The 19,106-nt window shown below is 45.7% G+C and overlaps 1 protein-coding gene and 1 long non-coding RNA gene across 5 annotated transcripts in view; one reads left to right on the top strand and one right to left on the bottom strand.

Moving 5' to 3' along the window:
• Positions 1-16,043: 16,043 nt before the first annotated feature.
• Positions 16,044-18,466, bottom strand: LOC146404452 (uncharacterized). The gene is made up of 3 exons (XR_014840436.1): positions 18,164-18,466; positions 17,379-17,508; positions 16,044-17,119 (listed from the first exon to the last, which is right to left on the bottom strand). It is a non-coding gene; the product is annotated as an uncharacterized LOC146404452 (long non-coding RNA).
• A 29-nt stretch (positions 18,467-18,495) lies between these two features.
• The window catches only part of NSMCE1 (NSE1 homolog, SMC5-SMC6 complex component), a 43,417-nt gene continuing 42,806 nt past the window's right edge, over positions 18,496-19,106 (top strand). Inside the window, exons 1-2 of one of the 4 annotated variants that reach the window (XM_085017135.1) lie at positions 18,587-18,891; positions 18,983-19,106. Coding sequence is in view for 1 of the 4 variants with exons in the window: in XM_021086448.2 (XP_020942107.2) it covers positions 18,506-18,635 (130 nt within the window). In the remaining 3 variants the exon portion in view is untranslated. Of the gene's footprint in view, positions 18,892-18,982 lie in introns of all 4 variants that reach the window. The other 3 variants (XM_021086448.2, XM_021086453.2, XM_021086452.2) reach the window with 3 other exon arrangements.

Genomic DNA, 19,106 nt, shown 5'->3' on the forward strand with positions numbered 1-19,106 from the left:
CGTTTCTGCTGAGCCATGACGGGAACTCCCTGCAATTCCCTTTTTGACATGCATGAAAAAATAAAAGATTGGTGGGTGGACAGAGGAATGGAAAGATTTATAGATATTTGATGAAGCAAATAAAACACAAAATAAAATTGTCCAGATAATGCAAAGAGGAAAGACTAATCTTCAAAAGGTGGTGCTGGATATTCAGCTACAAAAGGATGACGTTGGATCCTTATATTGCACCACATACAAAAAATTAACTCAAAATGGATCTGGGGAGTTCCCGTCGTGGCGCAGTGGTTAACGAATCCGACTAGGAACCATGAGGTTGCAGGTTCGGTCCCTGCCCTTGCTCAGTGGGTTAATGATCCAGCATTGCCGTGAGCTGTGGTGAAGGTTGCAGACGCGGCTCGGATCCCACGTTGCTGTGGCTCTGGCGTAGGCCAGTAGCTACAGCTCCGATTCGACCCCTAGCCTGGGAACCTCCATATGCCTCGGGAGCGGCCCAAAGAAATAGCAAAAAGACAAAAAATAAATAAATAAATAAATTGTTAAAAAAAAAAAAATGGATCTGGGACCTAAATATAAGAGTGAAGCTATAAAACTCTTGACAGGATACATAGGTATAAGTCTTCCTGACCTTGGCTTAGGCAATGGTTTCTGAGCTATAATGCAAAAAAAGCACAATCAGCAAAAGAAAAAAATTAAGTAAAATTGACATCATTACATTTAAAAGCTTTTGTGCTTTTTTTTTTTTTTTTTTTTTTTTTTTTCTTTTTAAGGCTGCTCTTGCAGCCTATGAAAGTTCCCAGGCTAGGGGTCAAATTGGAACTGCAGCTGAGGCCTACACACCACAGCCACAGTCACACTGGATCCAAGCCGCATCTGCAGCCTATGCTGCAGCTTACAGCAACGCCAGATCCTTAATCCATTGATCCAGGCCAGGGATCGAACCCACATCCTTATGAATACTAGTCAGGCTCTTAACCTTTAAGGACACGATTAAGAAAAGTGAAAAGACAATCCAGAGTCAGAGAAAATTTTTGCAAATCATACATTGGATAAGAGACTTGTATCTAGAATGTGTAAACAACTATCACAAGTCAATAATAATAGGAAATGACCCGATTTAGAAATGGGCAAAAGATCTGTGGCGTTCTTGTCGTGGCTCAGTGGTTAACGAATCTGACTAGGAACCATGAGGTTTCGGGTTCGATCCCTGGCCTCGCTTGATGGGTTAAGGATCTGGCATGGCTGTGGCTGTGGGGAAGGACGGCAGATGTCGCTCCAATTGGAACTCTAGGCTGGGAACCTCCATATGCCACGGGTGTGGCCCTAAAAAGACCAAAAAACAAACAAAAAAACCAAAAAAAACCCCAAACCAAAAAATGAAATACTGATGCATGCTGCAACATGGATAAACCTCAAAAATGCTGTGCCCAGTGAAAGAAGCCAGTTGTCAAGGACCATATGTTGTGTGATTCTGTTTACTACATAATGTCCAAAATAGGCAAATCTAAAGAGCCCCAGATTATGTTGCTCAGGGATGGAGGTGGGAGTGAGAAAATGGGGCTGCTTCTCAGGGTAATGAAAATGTTCTAAAATTGAGTGTGGCGACGGTTGCACAAATCTGTGAATATACTAAGTGATTAAAGTGTACACTTTATTTTATTTTTATTTTTACTTTTATTTTTGTCTTTTTTTTAGGGCCGCCCCTGCGGCATATGGAGGTTCCCAGGCTAGGGGTCTAATCGGAGCTGTAGCCTCCGCCTACGCCAGAGCCACAGCCACGCAGGATCCAAGCTGCGTCTTTGACCTACACCACAGCTCACGGCAAGGCCAGGTCCTTTACCCACTGAGCGAGGTGAGGGATCGAACCGACAACCTCATAGTTCCTAGTTGGATTCTTTAACCACTGAGTCACAATGGGAACTCCCAGTTTATTTATTTATTTTATTTTATTTTTGGCTACACTCTTGACATGTGGAAGTTCCCGGGCCAGGGATCGAACCTGCACCCCAGCATCGATTGGAGCCTCTGCAGTGACAACGCTGGATCCTTAACTTGCTGTGTCACAAGGGAATGCCTAAATTGCACTTTTTTTTTTTTTTTTTTTGTCTTTTTAGGGCCACACCCTCGGCATATGGAAGTTCCCAGGCTAGGGGTCCAATCAGAGCTACAGCTGCCGGCCTACACCACAGCCACAGCAACTTGGGATCTGAGCCACATCTGTGACCTACACCATAGCTCATGGCAATGCCGGATCCTTAACCCACTGAGCGAGGCCAGGGATCAAACCCAGGTCCTCATGGATACTAGTTAGATTCATTTCCACTAAGCCACAACAGGAAGTCCTAAATTGTACTTTTTAAATGGCTGAGTTGTATGGTTTATGGACTATATATCAATAAAGCTTTTTTTTTTTCTTTCCTGTTTTTTTGCCTTTTCTAGGGCCGCATCTGCTGCATATGGAGTTTCCCAGACTAGGGGTCTAATCGGAGCTGTAGCCGCCAGCCTACACCACAGCCACAGCAACGCGGGATCCAAGCCTCGTCTGTGACCTACACCACAGCTCACAGCAACGCTGGATCCTTAACCCACTGAGCAAGGTCAGGGATCGAACCCGCAATCTCATGGTTCCTAGCCGAATTCACTAACCACTGAGCAACGACGGGAACTCCTAAAGCTTTTTAAAAATGTTCACGTCGATATAAATGACACAATAAATTGCTCTTGACCCAAATCAAAACATTTCTGCTCCTCCGAAGATGCTGCTAAGGAAATAAAGAGAGAAGCCATAGATCGTGATAAAATATTTGCTCACTATATGCCTAATAAGGGACTGGTAGCTGTACTATATAGAGAATTCTTTTTTCAAAATGAAATTAAAAACAGCTCAAATACTTTACAAAATGCGCCAAAGACTTGAGCAGACATTTTACCAATAAGTTTAGACATATAGCAATGAGCTATATGTCTAAACTATAAATACAAAAGGATGCTCAGCCTCATTAGCCATCAAGAAATTACAAATTAAAATCACAAAGATACTTCAACAGACACATAAGAAGAGCTCGATTTTTTTTTTTTTTCTTTTTAAGGCTGCACCTGCAGCATGTGGAAGTTCCCAGGTTCGGGGTCAAATTGGAGTCACAGCTGTGGTCCACACCACGGCCCCTGCACCACCAGATCCGAGCCGCATCAACCACCTGTGCTGAAGCTGGTGGCAATGCCAAAGGAGCAAGGCCAAGGATAGAACCTGCATCCTCCCTGACACTATGTCAGGTTCTTCACCCGCTGAGCCACAATGGGAACACCTCACATTTTTAAAATATAAAATTTTAGGGAGTTCCCTAATAGCCTAGTGGTTTAAAAAAACAGCATGGTCACAGCTGTGGCTTGGCTTCTATCCCTGGCTTGGGAAATTCCGCATGCCGCGGGTATGGCCATAAATAAACACATAAATAAAATATAAAAACTGCATGTTTAAAAAATTAACTATGTCCTAATCCCAAATGATGATGAGGATTCAAACAACTGGAATTCTCACGCGGTGCTGCTGGGAATGCCAAGTGATACTGTCATTTGGAAAATAATTGGGCAGTTTCTCAGGCAGTAAAACCCGTTTTACTCCACTACTCACTTTTTTCTCTACCCTAACTCCCCCACCCCACCCCTACCGATTTTTAGGGCTGCACCTGCAGCCTATGGAAGTTCCCAGGCCAGGGGTGGAATCGGAGCTGCATCTGTTGGCCTCCACCACAGCCACGGCCACCGAAACACCCGATCGAGCCGAGCCGCGTCTGCAACCTACACCACGTCTCTCACGGCAACGCTGGATCCTTAACCCACCGAGCAAGGCCAAGGATTGAACCCGCAACCTCATGGATACTTGTCAGGGCTGTTACCGCTGAGCTACAACAGAAACCCCAACGACCCACTTTTCCACTCTGAGGTGTTTCTTCTAGAGAAATGAAAAGTCAGGTTCGCACCAAAAAACCTGTCTGCGCATGTTTAGAGTGACTTGATTGGTCATTGCCCTGAACTGTGACAATCCGGATGTCCCCGCCTGGTGCTTAGACGAATGAATATCCACCTGATGGAATGCTATTTAACAAGACAGAGGAAGGACCTTCTGATATGCCCAACACTATGGAAAAATCTCTAAAGCACTGTGCTTTGTGACAGAAGCCAGACGCAAAATGCGACCTATCTGGAGTTCCCATTGTGGCTCAGTGATAATGAACCTGGCTAATATCCATAGGACTCAGGTTTGATCCCTGGCCCCACTCAGTGGGTTGGGGATCCGGCATTGCCGTGAGCTGTGATGTAGGTCCCGGATGTGGCTCGGATCCTGCATTGCTGTGGCTGTGGTGTAGGCTGGCAGCTGTAGCTCTGATCCAACCCCTAGCCTGGGAACCTCCATATGCCTCTAGTGTGGCCCTAAAAACACAAAAGACCTAAAAAAAAAAAAAATCAGCTGCTATGGTGACTTGTTATTCTCATTATTACTTTATTGTTATTTGTGGATGGTTGGTTGCCTACCCAACAGTCATTTCCAGCTCCTTTTTTTTTTTTTTTCCACCACGGAGATTGAAAATGCAACATACTCCACCTCCCAGCCTTGCTTGCAGTGGGGACATGGGCATGGGCCCTCATCTGGGGCAGCAGGACTTGAATAGAAGTGTGCCAGTGGCTTCTGAGAAAGATTTCTCTCTCTGATAAAAAGAGAGATAGAGACCTGGTTCACTGTCTTGGAGAGAGGTGCACTTGGAGATGTGGCAGCCGTTTTGTGACTATGAGGACAGAGACAAGACTATAAGTCAATACACTGAGAACGTCAGAGCAGAAAGCTGTCGGCGTCAGGGGTTTGATGCCAATGTTGAGTTGGTGCCCCCCGCTTTGGCCCTTCCCGTCTTAGAACACTTTGTAAAATTAGATCTGAAATGTCTTTATTGGAAGGCTACTTGGAGTTGGGGAGGCTGGTATTAGCAGCTGAAAGTATTCAACTGAATACATTATCATAGATATATAAGCTCAGCAGCTGTTTTAAAGAAAAGTGGCAGTGCCAGACTCCGGAGGCCCTGTAAGTGGGGCTTTCAATGAGCACCCCCTACACTCCAGACCCCCCTCCCCTCAACCCAGATTCATATTAGCCCAAGAGCTGGCTATCCACCAAGGTCATTGATGAGTGATCCTCTTTGGTTCCGTGGTACATGTGTTGGCCTTGTGGGCCGTTCTTCCGTGTGTCTGTAGGACAGCGGGTGAACACATGGCAAAAGAACACACAAAAAGGAGTTCCTGTTGTGGCACAGCAGAAATGAATCCGACTAGGAACCAGGAGGTTGCAGTTTCGATCCCTGGCCTCGTTCAGTGGGTTAAGGATCTGGCGTTGCCATGAGCTCTGGTGTAGGTTGCAGATGCGGCTTGGATCTGGTGTAGGACGGAAGCAACAACTAGACCCCTAGCCTGGGAACCTTCATATGCTGTGGGTATGGCCCTCAAAAGACCAAAAAAAAAAAAAAAAAAGAACACACAAAAGGAAGGGAAAGAGGAATCACTCGTGAGTGAATAATCCAAACTCCTTGGACTTGGTTTTTGCCCAATCCGATCACACAGCCTTGTTCATTTTAATCTGAGGCTTCCCACAATATAATTTGCAAGGTGGGACTGGCAAAGAAACCATTACCTAGCATCACCTTGTTTGGGAAGTATTTCTAACTTAGCTTGGGTGCCTTATTCATTCTCTTATATCAGAGATGTTCTCTCTGTTGCTGAGAAAAGGGGAGTGGTGGGCAGGGGTTATGCTTCTCTTGTTTCTGGTTAATTTTGTGGCTAGAAAAAAATTTCGTGGGAAAGACAAGTGCACAACATACTTTTACCACAACAACTACCGGTCCCATGGTGATGCAGGATGTTACAGGAATAACTGGTGTGTGCCTGGTACAGGTTTGTGTAACACTTAACCCTGTTGAGTTGGGGTGGGGGGGTCCCGCAGGTCAAAAACGAGCTACGAGCTAAAAAGCAAGCTATGAGCTAAAAAGCGAGGAGCCATAGGATAATATCTTTTTTTTGGGGGGGGTCTTTTTGCCTTTTCTAGGGCCACTCCCACAGCGTATGGAGGTTCCCAGGCTAGGGGTCCAATCGGAGCTGCAGTTGCTGGCCTAAACCATAGCCACAGCAACACCAGCTCCAAGCCACGTCTGCAACCTACACCATAGCTCACGACAATGCCGGATCCTTCACCCATTGAGCAAGGCCAGGGATCGAACCCTCAACCTCCTGGTTCCTAGTCGGATTCGTTAACCACTGAGCCACGATGGGAACTCCCGTGGGATCATACCTTTTAAGGATGCGGCCAAGAAACATCATTTCTCTGCCCAGGTGCTTTCTCAAGCTGCCGTATCCTCTCTTTATGTCACCATAAGGTTCTGTGTGTAGGACTGTATTTCATCGCCACACTTACAGAACTTTCTAGAGTCCACAGTGGCAGCTTCAACACAAAGACCTTCTTTTCCCAGGTCCCATGCAGTCTCCTCCACCTCGGCAGCCACTCATCCTTCCTAAAATATTCCCCGGCCTTGTAGATTTCAAGACTCCAGATACTCCCTCTTTCTTTTCATGCTGCCCTCTAAATGGGATCGTTAACCACGTCCTCTACTTTTTCCTCCAGGCTTCTCCGTGTTCAGCTCATGTACAAACTTCCTTTTCCTTTACTGGATATGTGCCTGTTATCTAAACCTCAACGACGCAGAAGCACGTAAGACCAGTGAGTGTTTTTCCCTGGATCTGCCCCCGCAGGCTCCCCGCTTCCCAAAAGGAACCTGTATGACTTATTGAGCGGTGCATTCTTTCGGACTTTGTACAAACAGAGACGTAATTTGATCGCGTGGTTTGGACCGCAGCTCTGGGCTGATAACTCCCTCCATCTGGCCCTGGCCATCCCCCCAGCTCCTAGGGTTTCACCACCCACGCCTAGGTGGCATCTCCCCCTCGGTCCCTCTCAAACTCCAGATGCCTAAGAGCAAAGTCATCATCTTCCTCCAACTTTATTTCTCTTTCTCTGTTCTCAGCCTCAGTGAACGGTGTTGCCATCTAATTAAGCAAGTTGGAAGGGATGCCGTCATCTTGGACTTCCCTCTGCTCTCTCATAAAGGACAGCCCAGAGCCACCAATGGTCTGCCCACGGCTCTCCTCTGTTCGTTTTCACATCTGGTCTCTTTCCCCCTTCCTGCTGCTGCATCTGCCCCCATTGGGGCCCTAATTCCCTCTCATCCGAACAAATGCAGCTCCCTTCCTTGCTTTGTATTATTATTATTATTATTATTTTGTCTTTTCTAGGGTCACACCTGCGGCATATGGAGGTTCCCAGGCTGGGGGTCGAATTGGAGCTGTAGCTGCTGGCCGACACCACAGCCACAGCAACGCAGGATCTGAACCATGTCTGCAACCTATACCACAGCTCCCGGCAATGCTAGATCCTTAACCCACTGAGGGAGACCAGGGATCGCAACCACAACCTCATGGTTCCTAGTCGGATTTGTTCCCCCTGTGCCACTCTGCATCTGCGCAGATCCTGTGAAATACCTTAGATTGCAGGGGAACTAATGCTATGCCAGTCTAGGTCAGGACAACTGAGAAGATTTCACTGTTGCACCCTTAGGAGCTCTAAGCCACCAGACAATTGCTCCACTGTGCTGAGACTGCTGTGCTTTGGGGAAGTGTAGGCAAACCAGCCACATGGAGGAGAACTGGGAGTCTCGGCCAACACCCCAAGACCAAGGCCCCCAGCTTGTGATAGAGATTGAGCCATTCCCACCAGCCACCATTCCCGTGTGTCCCCTGAGCCAACACCCATGGCAGTAAAGACAAGCCAGCCAAGTTGGGGCAAAAAAGTCACTGAAAATCCCTTCTTCCAATCCAACTCAACTGGTCTCCTCTTTCTCGTACATCATGCTCTTCTTCTGCATCACACTTTGCCTGGATAGTTTCCTCCTCTTCAAATTTATCCCATTTGCAAGGCTCCTTTTTGCTGACACTGTCAATCAAGTCAACCACTTACGTCTATCTTGGGCGGGGCCTAAAACCGGATGCAGCCAATCAGCTGTTCTTTCCCTCCGGTGCAAATCCTGAGATGGGTGCCGTGAAACCGCAAAGGGATGGCAGCAGGATTGCATCTTCAGAGCTCCTGCCGGGTCCTCCAAGATGCTCTGATGCCCATTCAGAGCAAAAGTGGATTCTACAGCTTTGCCTGTGAGGCTCTGAACCCATCTGCTCTGGCAGAGACAGTAAGATCACCAATGAGTTCATCTTCCCCTAACATTTTCCAGTCCTGTGCAGTTAAGGCAGAGCACGTGACTGGTTCTGCCTGATGACAATAGAGTTAAAATGACACATCTCACTTTCAGGCTGAGACAGTAAAAATCCCCAGTGCAAATTTTCAGTCTCTAAAGACCCTTACATAGTCACTGAGGAGGCTACCTCAGGTGTTTTCAGGTGTCGTGGCTACAAGATCTTGGAACCTCTGTTAGTCTGAGTCCCTGAGAGAGAGCACAGCAGAACCTCTGCTGGCTGGCATGGACCATGTGGCATGACCTAGAAATAATGATTTGAGGGATGTTTGTTATAGCACCGTAGCTTAGCCTATCTTGAATAATATGTACCTCCTTCCAATAATTTTTTTCTTTTCTTTTTTTTCATCTTACGTCTTTTTAGGGCCGTACCCGTAGCATATGGAGATTCCCAGGGTAGGGGGTCCCATCGGAGCTATAGCTGCCAGCCTACACCACAGCTCATGGCAACACCAGATCCTTAACCCATGGAGCAAGGTCAGGGATTGAAGCCACAACCTCATGGTTCCTAGTCACAACGGGAATTCCTCCAATAATTTTTTTTGCGCTTAAATTTCAAGAGTCATAATAGCTTAAATGACAAACTCTACAGCTCCGACCTGTTTCTTCTTTGACTATACAATATGCATCTCTCTCTCTCCCTTTTTTTTTCTTTTTATGGCCACACCTGCAGCATATGGCAGTTCCCAGGCTAGGAGTTGTGTCTGAGCTGCAGCTGAGGTCTATGCCACAGCCACAGCAACATGGCATCTGAGCTGCATCTGGACTTACGCTGCAGCTTGCAGCAACACCGGATCCTTAACTCACTGAGTGAGGCCAGGGATCCAACTTGTATCCTCACAGACGCTATGTCTAGTTCTTAACTTGCTGAGCCACAATGTAAACTCCTATCTTATTTTTTAAAATCAACTATTTTTTTTTTTAAATCAACCTGACTGCAGGGACTACCAAGATTTCATCTTTACCTCCTACTACACTGTCTAACAGTTACAAGGCTCTCAATATTTATTTGTTGGGGTGAATGTGAAAGTTGAATGAAATGAAGAATTTGATAAATCACTAGATCCTTTTTTCCAACCTTGGTTTTCAATCTCTGTTCAAGTGAGTTTTAATTAAAAGATTTAAAAATATAATTATACCTCTATTTTTTATGTTAGTAACAAATATATATATGTGTGTGTTTTCAATCATGTTATAATTGGTTGTCATAACTTCAAAAAAACTTTATTAAATGCTAAAGAGTAAAATACTTTAAAAAAATTTTTTTATCTTTTTGGTTTTGGGGGCTGAACCTATGGCATATGGAGGTTCCCAGGCTAGGGGTCCAATCAGAACTGTAGCCACCGGTCTATGCTGGAGCCACAGCAACGCGGGATCCGAGGCACACCTGCGACCTATACCACAGCCCACAGCAATGCCGGATCTTTAACCCACTGAGCAAGGCCAGGGATTAAACCTGTGTCCTCACAGATGCTAGTTGGGTTCACTAACTGCTGAGCCACGACAGGAACTTCAAGAGTAAAATACTTTTGAAACATCAAAACAATAATTATATTCACTGAGCTCTTAATCCATGATGGATAGTATATACAGAATTTTTAATTTTTCGTCTCCCCACCCCTTTCTACCCCTAACCCCAATGTTTAAGATCGTATTGCAGACAGGGAGAAAACCAGCAATTTGTCGCTATTTGACTATTTTTCCCAAAGGAATTAATATTTTTTAAATCAGAAAGGAGACAGATGCCCCAGGAAGCTGCTGAACTCATGGAGAAGAGGGAATTTGCCACTTTTGTTCATTTTAAAAAACGCATGTAAAGTGAAAATGACTTACAAACTTCTCCCAATGAGAGGAGAGAGAGAAGAGAGAGCAAATGCTTTTTTGGGAATAACCTTTAAGGGAATGGGCTAGGTGAATAAAATTGTGTGTTCCAAATCAGTCCTTCTCAAGTTTCCTGGTGGCTGCAGTGGGTTGGGGATCCCATGTTGTCACTGCCATGGTATGGGTTCAATCTTTGGCCCCAGAACTTCTTCTTCTTCTTCTTTTTTTTTTTTTTTTTTGTCTTTTTGTCTTTTCTAGGGCTGCTCCTGTGGCATATGGAGGTTCCCAGGCTAGGGGTCCAGTCGGAACTGTCGCCACCAGCCTATGCCAGAGCCACAGCATTGCCAGATCTGAGCTGCATCTGTAACCTACACCACAGCTCATGGCAACGCCGGATCCTTAACCCACTGAGTAAGGCCAGGGATCAAACCCACAACCTCCTGGTTCCTAGTCGGATTCGTTAACCACTGCGCCACAACGGGAACTCCCCCAGAACTTCTGAATGGTGGGGCCAAAAACCCCCCAGTCCTTCTTAAACTTTGATGTGTGTGTGATTCAACCTGGGGATATTGGTTTTTTTTGTTGTTGTTTTTGGGGTTTTTTTTTTTGCCTTTTCTAGGGCCGCACCCCCAGCATGTGGAGGTTCCCCGGCTAGGGGTCCAATTGGAGCTGTTGCCACCAGTCTACACCACAGCCACAGTAATGCGGGATCAGAGCCACGTCTGTGACCTACACCACAGCTCACGGCAACGCCAGATCCTTCACCCACTGAGCGAGGCCAGGGATCAAACCTGCAACCTCACAGTCCCTAGTCGGATTCGTTAACCACTGAGCCACGGGGAACTCCGACCTGGGGATCTTGTTAAAATGCAGATTCTGTTCCAGTAGATGAGCACGGAGCCCCAAGCTCATCTTGTGAGATGTCATCACAGATGGGGGATGAGGATGCTTAGGTGATGTGGATGCCTGGTCCATGGACCAGCCTTGGAAGAGTGAGGGTAGAATTCTCCTTATGGGATCAGAACAGTCACTGCACTCCAAGAGCTCTTAAAAAGCCTACTTGGGATCAAATTTGGAGTTTTGATCAACTTGCCCTGAATTCAACCGTCGATAAGGTTTTCTTTTAAGTTGGTTAGGAAATCACTGTGACCTGACATCTTATCTGAAAATCACTTCTCTGGTAATTGCACTCTTTAGAAAATAGTTGAGAGCACAGACGCAGGCAAAACGGAGACCTGAGAAGTGAATATAGAAAAAAACCCTGGAGTTCCCGTCGTGGCGCAGTGGTTCACGAATGCGACTAGGAACCATGAGGTTGCGGGTTCGGTCCCTGGTCTTGCTCAGTGGGTTAACGATCCGGCGTTGTCGTGAGCTGGGGTTGTAGGTCCACAGATGCCGCTCGGATCCTGCGTTGCTGTGGCTCTGGGGTAGGCTGGTGGCTACAGCTCCGATTGGACCCCTAGCCTGGGAATCTCCATGTGCCACGGGAGCGGCCCAAGAAATAGCAGAAAGACAAAAAAAAAAAAGAAAAAGAAAAAGAAAAAAACCCTAAACATGCATTTTACTGAGATTTCTCTCTCTCTCTCTCTCTCTCTCTCTCTCTCTCTCTCTCCCTCTCTCTTTTTTGGCCACTTTTTCAACAAGACTGGTTATTTATTTGCACAGGGCAAGGGACATTAAGAGAAGGCAATTACAAAAAGAGATGAGGACTGGTGATCCTTTGACAGAGGGAAGAAGATGAAAATACTATAAAAAGGTGACACTAGAGTTCCCATCATGGTGCAGCAGAAATGAATCTGACTAGGAGCCACGAGGTTTCGGGTTCGATCCCTGGCCTCGCTCAGTGGGTTAAGGATCCGGCGTTGCTGTGAGCTGTGGTATAGGCCAGCAGCTGTAGCTCCAACTGGACCCCTAACCTGGGAACATCCGTATGAATGGGTGCAGCCCTAAAAAGACAAAAGACAAAAAAAAAAAAAAAAAAAAAAAGGTGATGCTACAATTAAAAATGCAGGTATTTCCTGCAAACACAAGTGGTAGCTGTCGTCAGAGATATCCCTGTTAAGCCCTTGTTTGCTTAAGATGGCAGATAAGTTTTTAAAAATTATTAATACAGAAAAGAGAAAAACTTTAAAAATGTTAGTGCTTAAAGGGATAATCTAGTTAAAGGGCAAATTCCCTTTTGCATAACAATTCTCAGATGATGCAGGCTAAACATGGCAGTAACCATAGCCCAGTGTTTACAGTGTCAATGTCATTACATCTGAAATTCTCATAATCACATAGACTCGATTTATTTTGAAAAATAATATTTCTCATGAGTGTCAAATAAGAGGTATTTTTGCAGAAAAATTGGAAAACATGGGACAGTGACAAGGAAAAAAAAAAAATCTTCCTGTGATCCCCTCAATCAGAGATACCCGCCCGAGAATACTTTAGTATATATTCTTCTAGTTTTTTAGTTTACTTTCTCTCCCTTAAAATATGCAGTATGTTTTTTTTTTTTTTCCCTGACCTCACGTAGTCTTTGAAAACACGATTTTCAGGCTACATAATGTTCAGCAGGATTTAAACTTATGCCAACCATTCTCCTTTGTAACTACACGGAGACATTTAAATTGTTGCCATTTTCCCCTGATGGAATTAAGGCTATGATGCACGTCTTCCTACATTAACTTTTGTGTGCATCTCTGATTATGCCCTCAGATTCCCAGAAACGGACTTATAAGGTCAAAGAAGATCATATGTCTAGGCTCTTGATGGGCACAGCCAAATTGCCCTTTATGAAAACTAAACGGTCTACACTGCCTCTAGCAGCGAGGATATTTCTCAATTCAGTGTCCCAGTCTTTCTCGGACTCTAAACAGGGATCATTGTGTTTGCTGTGTGTTTTGCTTTTGTAGGGTAGCAGCCTGCGGTGCAAGGAAGTTCCCAGGAGAGGGGTCAAATGGGAGCCACAGCCACAGCAACACCGGATTCAAGCCGTGTCTGGGACCTACACCACAGCTCACGGCAACGCCAGATCTTTAACCCACTGAGCAGGGTCAGGGATTGAACCTGCGTCCTCATGGATGCTAGTCACACTTGTTTCTGCCGAGCCACGATAGGAACTCCCACCATGCACTTTTAAAAATTAAAAATGTAGTTTTCATTCTTTTTCTTATTTTCACTCTTCCTATTAGAAATTTTTAAGGAGTTCCCACTGTGGCTCCGTAGTAAAGAATCCCACTACTATTCATGAGGATGCGGACTCAATCCCTGGCCTCGCTCAGTGAGTTAAGGATCCGGCGTTGCTGTGAGCTGTGTATAGGTCGAAGACATAGCTCAGATCTGGTGTTGCTGTCTGTGGCTTAGGTGGCAGCTGCAGCTCTGATTCAACCTTAGCCTGGGAATGTCCATGTGCTGTGGGAGCGACCCTAAAAAAACAAAGAAAAAACCTTTTTTAAAAAAAACACAGAAAAGTGAAAGTGAGAAAAGCGAAAGTCATCCATTTTCCCACCATTCAGCAATAACCACTGTTAGCATCTTGGCACGTTTAACTCAATCCCCTTTTTAAAAATTATACAAACACTATATGAATATATGGGTCTGTTCTTTTATTTATTTATTTTATTTTATTTTTTGTATTGTTCTTTTATTTTAAAATTGGAGCATTACAGATAAACTCAGGGCTTCTTGAGGGATATATTCTACCCCATCCCAGGCCTCCTTCCCCCTTCCTGGAGGCCCTCTAGTTTGGTTTTGGGACAATATTTCCAATCCCTGAAATGAAAATACTTTTATAAGCATATATTTATCTATTGCACATATAAAACATTCCCCTTATGCACTTCACCAATGTTCGCATAATAGCTAATCCTGCTGCATCATTTTTGTTATCTTGCGTTTCCCCCCCTCCCCCCCCCCCGACCTCCATGCTTTGCTTTTCAGCTTCATCCATGGAGATACTTGTGGGTTAATTCATCCCTTTTAATGTTACACCGTTGCCTATGGTCCCTGAATAGCTGTTTGCTTTTTCATTTCCCTGGTAAAGATGTTTGATTTTTTTTTTTTTTTTTTCTCTACTGTCAACACTGTAGCAAGCAAACCTTCTCAAGAACACAAGAGAGGTTTTTTTTCTCCAGTTCATTTCCTAGAAGGGGAATTGCCAGGTAAGCTTTTTCAATTTCAGTAACACCAAATTGCTCTCCAGAGCGCCTATGCTGTTTACAACGCCACCATTCACGTATAGGAATACTCATCTCATCTTACCCTTGACAACCTTCTGTCATTCTTATGGGGGAAAATGGGTATCTTTTTGGTTTTATTTCCAAACAATAGTAAGGTTGAACATTATTCTATACATTTCCCGGTCATGTGAAATTTCCTCTTCTGGAAGATACACAGAGAGATTCAAATTTGCACCCGTGGTTTTTTATTTATTTTTGTCTTTTGTCTTTTTAGGGTTGCACCCAAGGCATATGGAGGTTCCCAGGCTAGGGGTCAAATCGGAGCTGTAGCTGCTGGCCTACACCACAGCCACAGCAATGTGGGATCCGAGCCACATCTGCAACCTACACCACCACTCACGGCAACGGCAGATCCTTAACCCACTGAGCAAGGCCAGGGATCGAATCGTGGCCTCATGGATACTAGTCCGGTTTGTTAACCACTGAGCCACAACAAGACTCCCCCTGCTTTGTAATTTAGATGGAGCTGACAATGGCTTTAATTCTGCTATTGGTGTTTTGGTATCAAGAGTAGACTTAGCCTCATAGAACGTGCTAGATAGGCTACTTTATCTTGTGCATATTTCAGGGTGGTTTGTACAATACAGTTTTGTTTTGCATTCCGTGTGTGTATCACTCCAGTAAACCAGGTCTAGGCATTTTGGCCGTTGGAGTCAATCTTCTAAACCACTTTTCAATTTCATTAGTGATTATTGATCTATATCTTTGGGGGCCAAATTTTGTAATTTGTATTTTTGTCAAAAATGCCTCCTTTTATCTAGGTTTTCAGACATCTTGGTATAAAGTTGTTCTCAGTACACTCTTTTTTTTTTTTTTTTTTTTGTCTTTTTGCCATTTTCTTGTGCCGCTCCCGCAGCATACGGAGGTTCCCAGGCTAGGGGTCGAATCGGAGCTGTAGCCTCCGGCCTACGCCAGAGCCACAGCAACTCAGGATCTGAGCCACGTCTGCGACCTACCCCACAGCTCATGGCAACACCGGATCCTTAACCCACTGAGCAAGGCCAGGGATCGAACCCGCAACCTCATGGTTCCTAGTCAGATTCATTAACCACTGTGCCACGACGGGAACTCCTACATGCTTACATTTTTCTAACATTTTTACTCTATCTAGTATGTCCCCTTTGCCATTTATAATATGACTGATTTGTGTCATTTTCTCAGTCTCACAGGAAGGCTGTTTATTTTATTTGTCTTTAACAGAACACCAGCTCCTGGTTTCCATAATCAACTTCATTTTCTTTGGTTTTTCATTTTACTCTTCCCTTTTTGCTTTTTAATTATTTCCTTCCTTTTGTTTTCTTTTCAGTTGTTACTATTTTTCTGCCTCTTAAGTTAAACACTTACCTTTTGTTTTCTTGCTTTGTCACAAATACACTTAAGGCTGTAGATCCCTTTCTAATTATTGTTTGACTTGGATCCCACAAGTTATATGTCAGGATTTTATTGTCAATCATCTCTAAATATAGAGATGATTATAATTTCTGCATTGGTTTTCTTTTCAAGCAGTGTGTATTTTTTCAGTTTCCAAATGTCAGGCCTTTTTCTTTTAAAAATGTATCATAAAGTCTTTCAAAATACAAACGATATAAAAATTAGTATAATAAATACCCAGCTTCAGAATGAAAACGCAAATGTATGCTGGTAATTTTCAATGTTATTTTTCGTAAGTAATAGATGGACATGATAAAAACCAAATTGTCTTGTCTTCCTGGCCCCCTCCCTCCGAAGCAACTGCAGTTACTAATTTAAAGTGTATTCTGTGAGTTGTATGGGTTTCTTTGGGGCTCTCCTTTTGTTGTTGATTTTTAATTTTACTTCGCTGTGGTTTGCGAATGCAGTCTACAGATTCTTTGGAATTTATCGAGGCTTCCTTTGTGGCCAGTACAGAGTTTCTGTAAACCTTTTAACGGTGTTTGAAAAGAACAGATGGGCCAATGTTCTTTCTCTAAACTGCAAATCTGTCTCATCACTTCCTCTCCGATAGCTTCTAGGATCTTCAGGTTAAAGACCTTGGCCTATGATTTGGCCCCAAGCTTCCCCTTTAGCTGAGACCTCAGCCACCTCACTTAGGTACAACAGATTTATGTACACGTGGCTCTTGTTAACTTTTCAAAGAACACCTGAACTGTCAGAGCTGCCCCATGGCAGACAGTCCAATGTCTGGCATCTCAAAGGTCCTGACAGAGCCTCACTGAGCCAGCTAGAGAATGGGCTGTCTTCTGACAGTGAAGTCATGCTGAGTCAGGACAGTTGGCCCGTGGGGTGTCCTTGCCTCATCATGAACTCTAATCCTGACTCACTGCTTGCTTCTACTGAACCCAATCCACTGAGGCCTCTGGTTGTGGTACCCTCCATGTTAATTTCTCAGCACGACCCCTCCCTCCTACCTTTGCCCACCCGCGCCACAGGGGATCACTTCAAAGGCCCTCTCATCACGGCTTTCCAGGTGCTTTGTCTTCTAGAGTTGGCTGCATATGCCCAACCAAGCCCCACCGCAGAATGAATCCACACTGAGCTTCTGCTCTGAGGCCCCTGACACTGGGATGGGAAACTGGAGGAGGGTGGGGGGGAGGCTCCGGTAATTGACTCTCCTCTCCACATGTTTATGGTGTCAACCTCAGCTGGAACTGCACTTTTGCATCCCCTTCGGAATCTGTTCCAAACCTTTTGACTCCCCTCAATCTGCTAGCATCTTCCCAGCCCCTTTATTCTGCAGAATGGCAGTTCACGAATCTATGGAGAAAACAGAGAAGCCTGGGTTGCACAGATTCTGAGTTTAAGAACCAGGTTTCAAATCCAGACGGTCTAGTTATGGAATTCAAGCTTTTAGCCACCACTCTGCTTCTTACCCCCCTCAGCAGGTGAGGTCCAGAGAGGTTGAGATATTGTCCAAGATCACAGGAATGGTAACCAGCCAAGTAAGGACTTAAAGCTATCATCACAGAGATTGATACTTGTACTTTCTACTGGTCTATAATAAGTCACCCGTTACCTGTGGCCCCTGCTAGTCTGTTCAGCCAGCTCTCAGACTAGGGACTGGAATACAAACGTTCGTAAAGTGTCCTGGAGACTCCGAACAGTTCGCTCACGTCTGTTAATTGCATTTACTTCTCACAACAAACCTTATGTAAGAAAGCAGTAAACATTTAATCAGTACTTCCATGTGTGTTTAAAAGACTTCAAAACAGGAGTTCCCATCCTGGCGCTGTGGAAACGAATCTGACTAGGAACCATGAGGTTGCAGGTTCGATCCCTGGCCTCGCTCAGTGGCTTAAAGATCCCCCGCTGTGGTGTAGGTTGCAGACGCCGCTTGGATATGCCGTTGCTGTGGCTCTGGCATAGGCCGGCAGACAGGTCCGATTAGACCGCTAGCCTGGGACTCTCCATATGCCGCGGGTGCGGCCCTAAAAAGACCAAAAAAAAAAAAAAAAAAAAAAAAGAAAAAGAAAAAAAGACAAAACAACCTTCGAAATACATTATTTCATAGGGACTATTATTATTTCGCTTTTTAGTCCCCGCCCCGCCCCGCCCCGCCCCGCATCATAGCAGAGCTGTAACCGCTGGTCTATGCCATAGCCACACTAACCCGGGATCTGAGCTGCATCTGCCACCTACACCACAGCTCATGCAACCGGGATCCTTAACCCACTGAGCAAGGGCAGGGATGGAACCTGTGTCCTCATGGATACTAGTCAGATTCAGGTCTGCTGAGCTACAGGGGATTCCCCCATAGGGACTATTATTGTTATTCCAACTGAGCAAGGGCAGGGATCGAACCTGCAACTTCACGGTTCCTAGTCGGATTCGTCAACCACTGCGCCACGACGGGAACTCCCAGAAGCCTCGTTCTTGATGGTGAAGTGGCTCTGTCAGTTCTATAAATGGAGAAACTGAGGCACTAAGCTGTGCCCACGGAATCGGTCACACAAAGGCTCCATTCTTGGTCTTCCTCTTTTCACCGCGTGGGGGGTAGCTGCCGGGCAGGAGGCGGAGGACGAAAAGCGGAAGCCCTTTCCAGTAAGGTGCAGGGCGTGACCCGCGTGGGATGCGCTTACCCCTGCCCTAACTGGCGGATTCCCCGGCACCATGGCAACGGGAGAACAGGAAGTGCGTCACCTGATGGGAGGAGCGAATCTGCAAGAACCACCAATGGTAGTGCCCCGACTGCTTTCGCCCCGCCCCGAAGGAGGGGCCGAGCCCACCTTTTTGCTAACGCCGCCGGCAGTGTGGGCTGCGCTTGGGCGCCGCGGTGGGTAATCGGGCCGCGGGGGCGCGAGGCTGACGGGGAAGGAAGAGAGTTGTCCGGGAAGGCGAGGGGCGGGCGGCAGGTGGGGGTCAGGCCCCGGGGGTCGGCCCGATGCTGTGTCGCAGTGTGGCCTCGGGGGCCGGGGGGCCGCGGTTTCTCATTTCCTGATGGGGAAACTGAGGCCCTGAGAGGGGCTGCAGAGGCAGGTAAACCGGAACCTAGTCCCTCACCCACAGACATTTTAAAATCGTAATATTAGGTAATTTACATCCTAATATTAGCTGAGAAAGCATTAGAATTCTCTCTAAACTGAATACGTAAAATACGGCTTTCGTTGACTACCCTGTCAGGCTCACCGACTCTGGGCTTCTCTTTTTGGGGTCCACAACTTCTTTGTACAAGTCCACAGCCCCTTATTTTAAAGCTCCGAGGCTAGATGTGTTCACAATCCCGAATTTCTAGGATTCTCGAAAG

This window comes from Sus scrofa, chromosome 3 (genome assembly GCF_054392235.1).
Source record: "Sus scrofa isolate SSC_HxYL_T2T_F1_AM1 chromosome 3, Sscrofa_HxYL_maternal_Yorkshire_Landrace_v2.0, whole genome shotgun sequence".
Lineage (NCBI taxonomy): Eukaryota > Metazoa > Chordata > Mammalia > Artiodactyla > Suidae > Sus > Sus scrofa.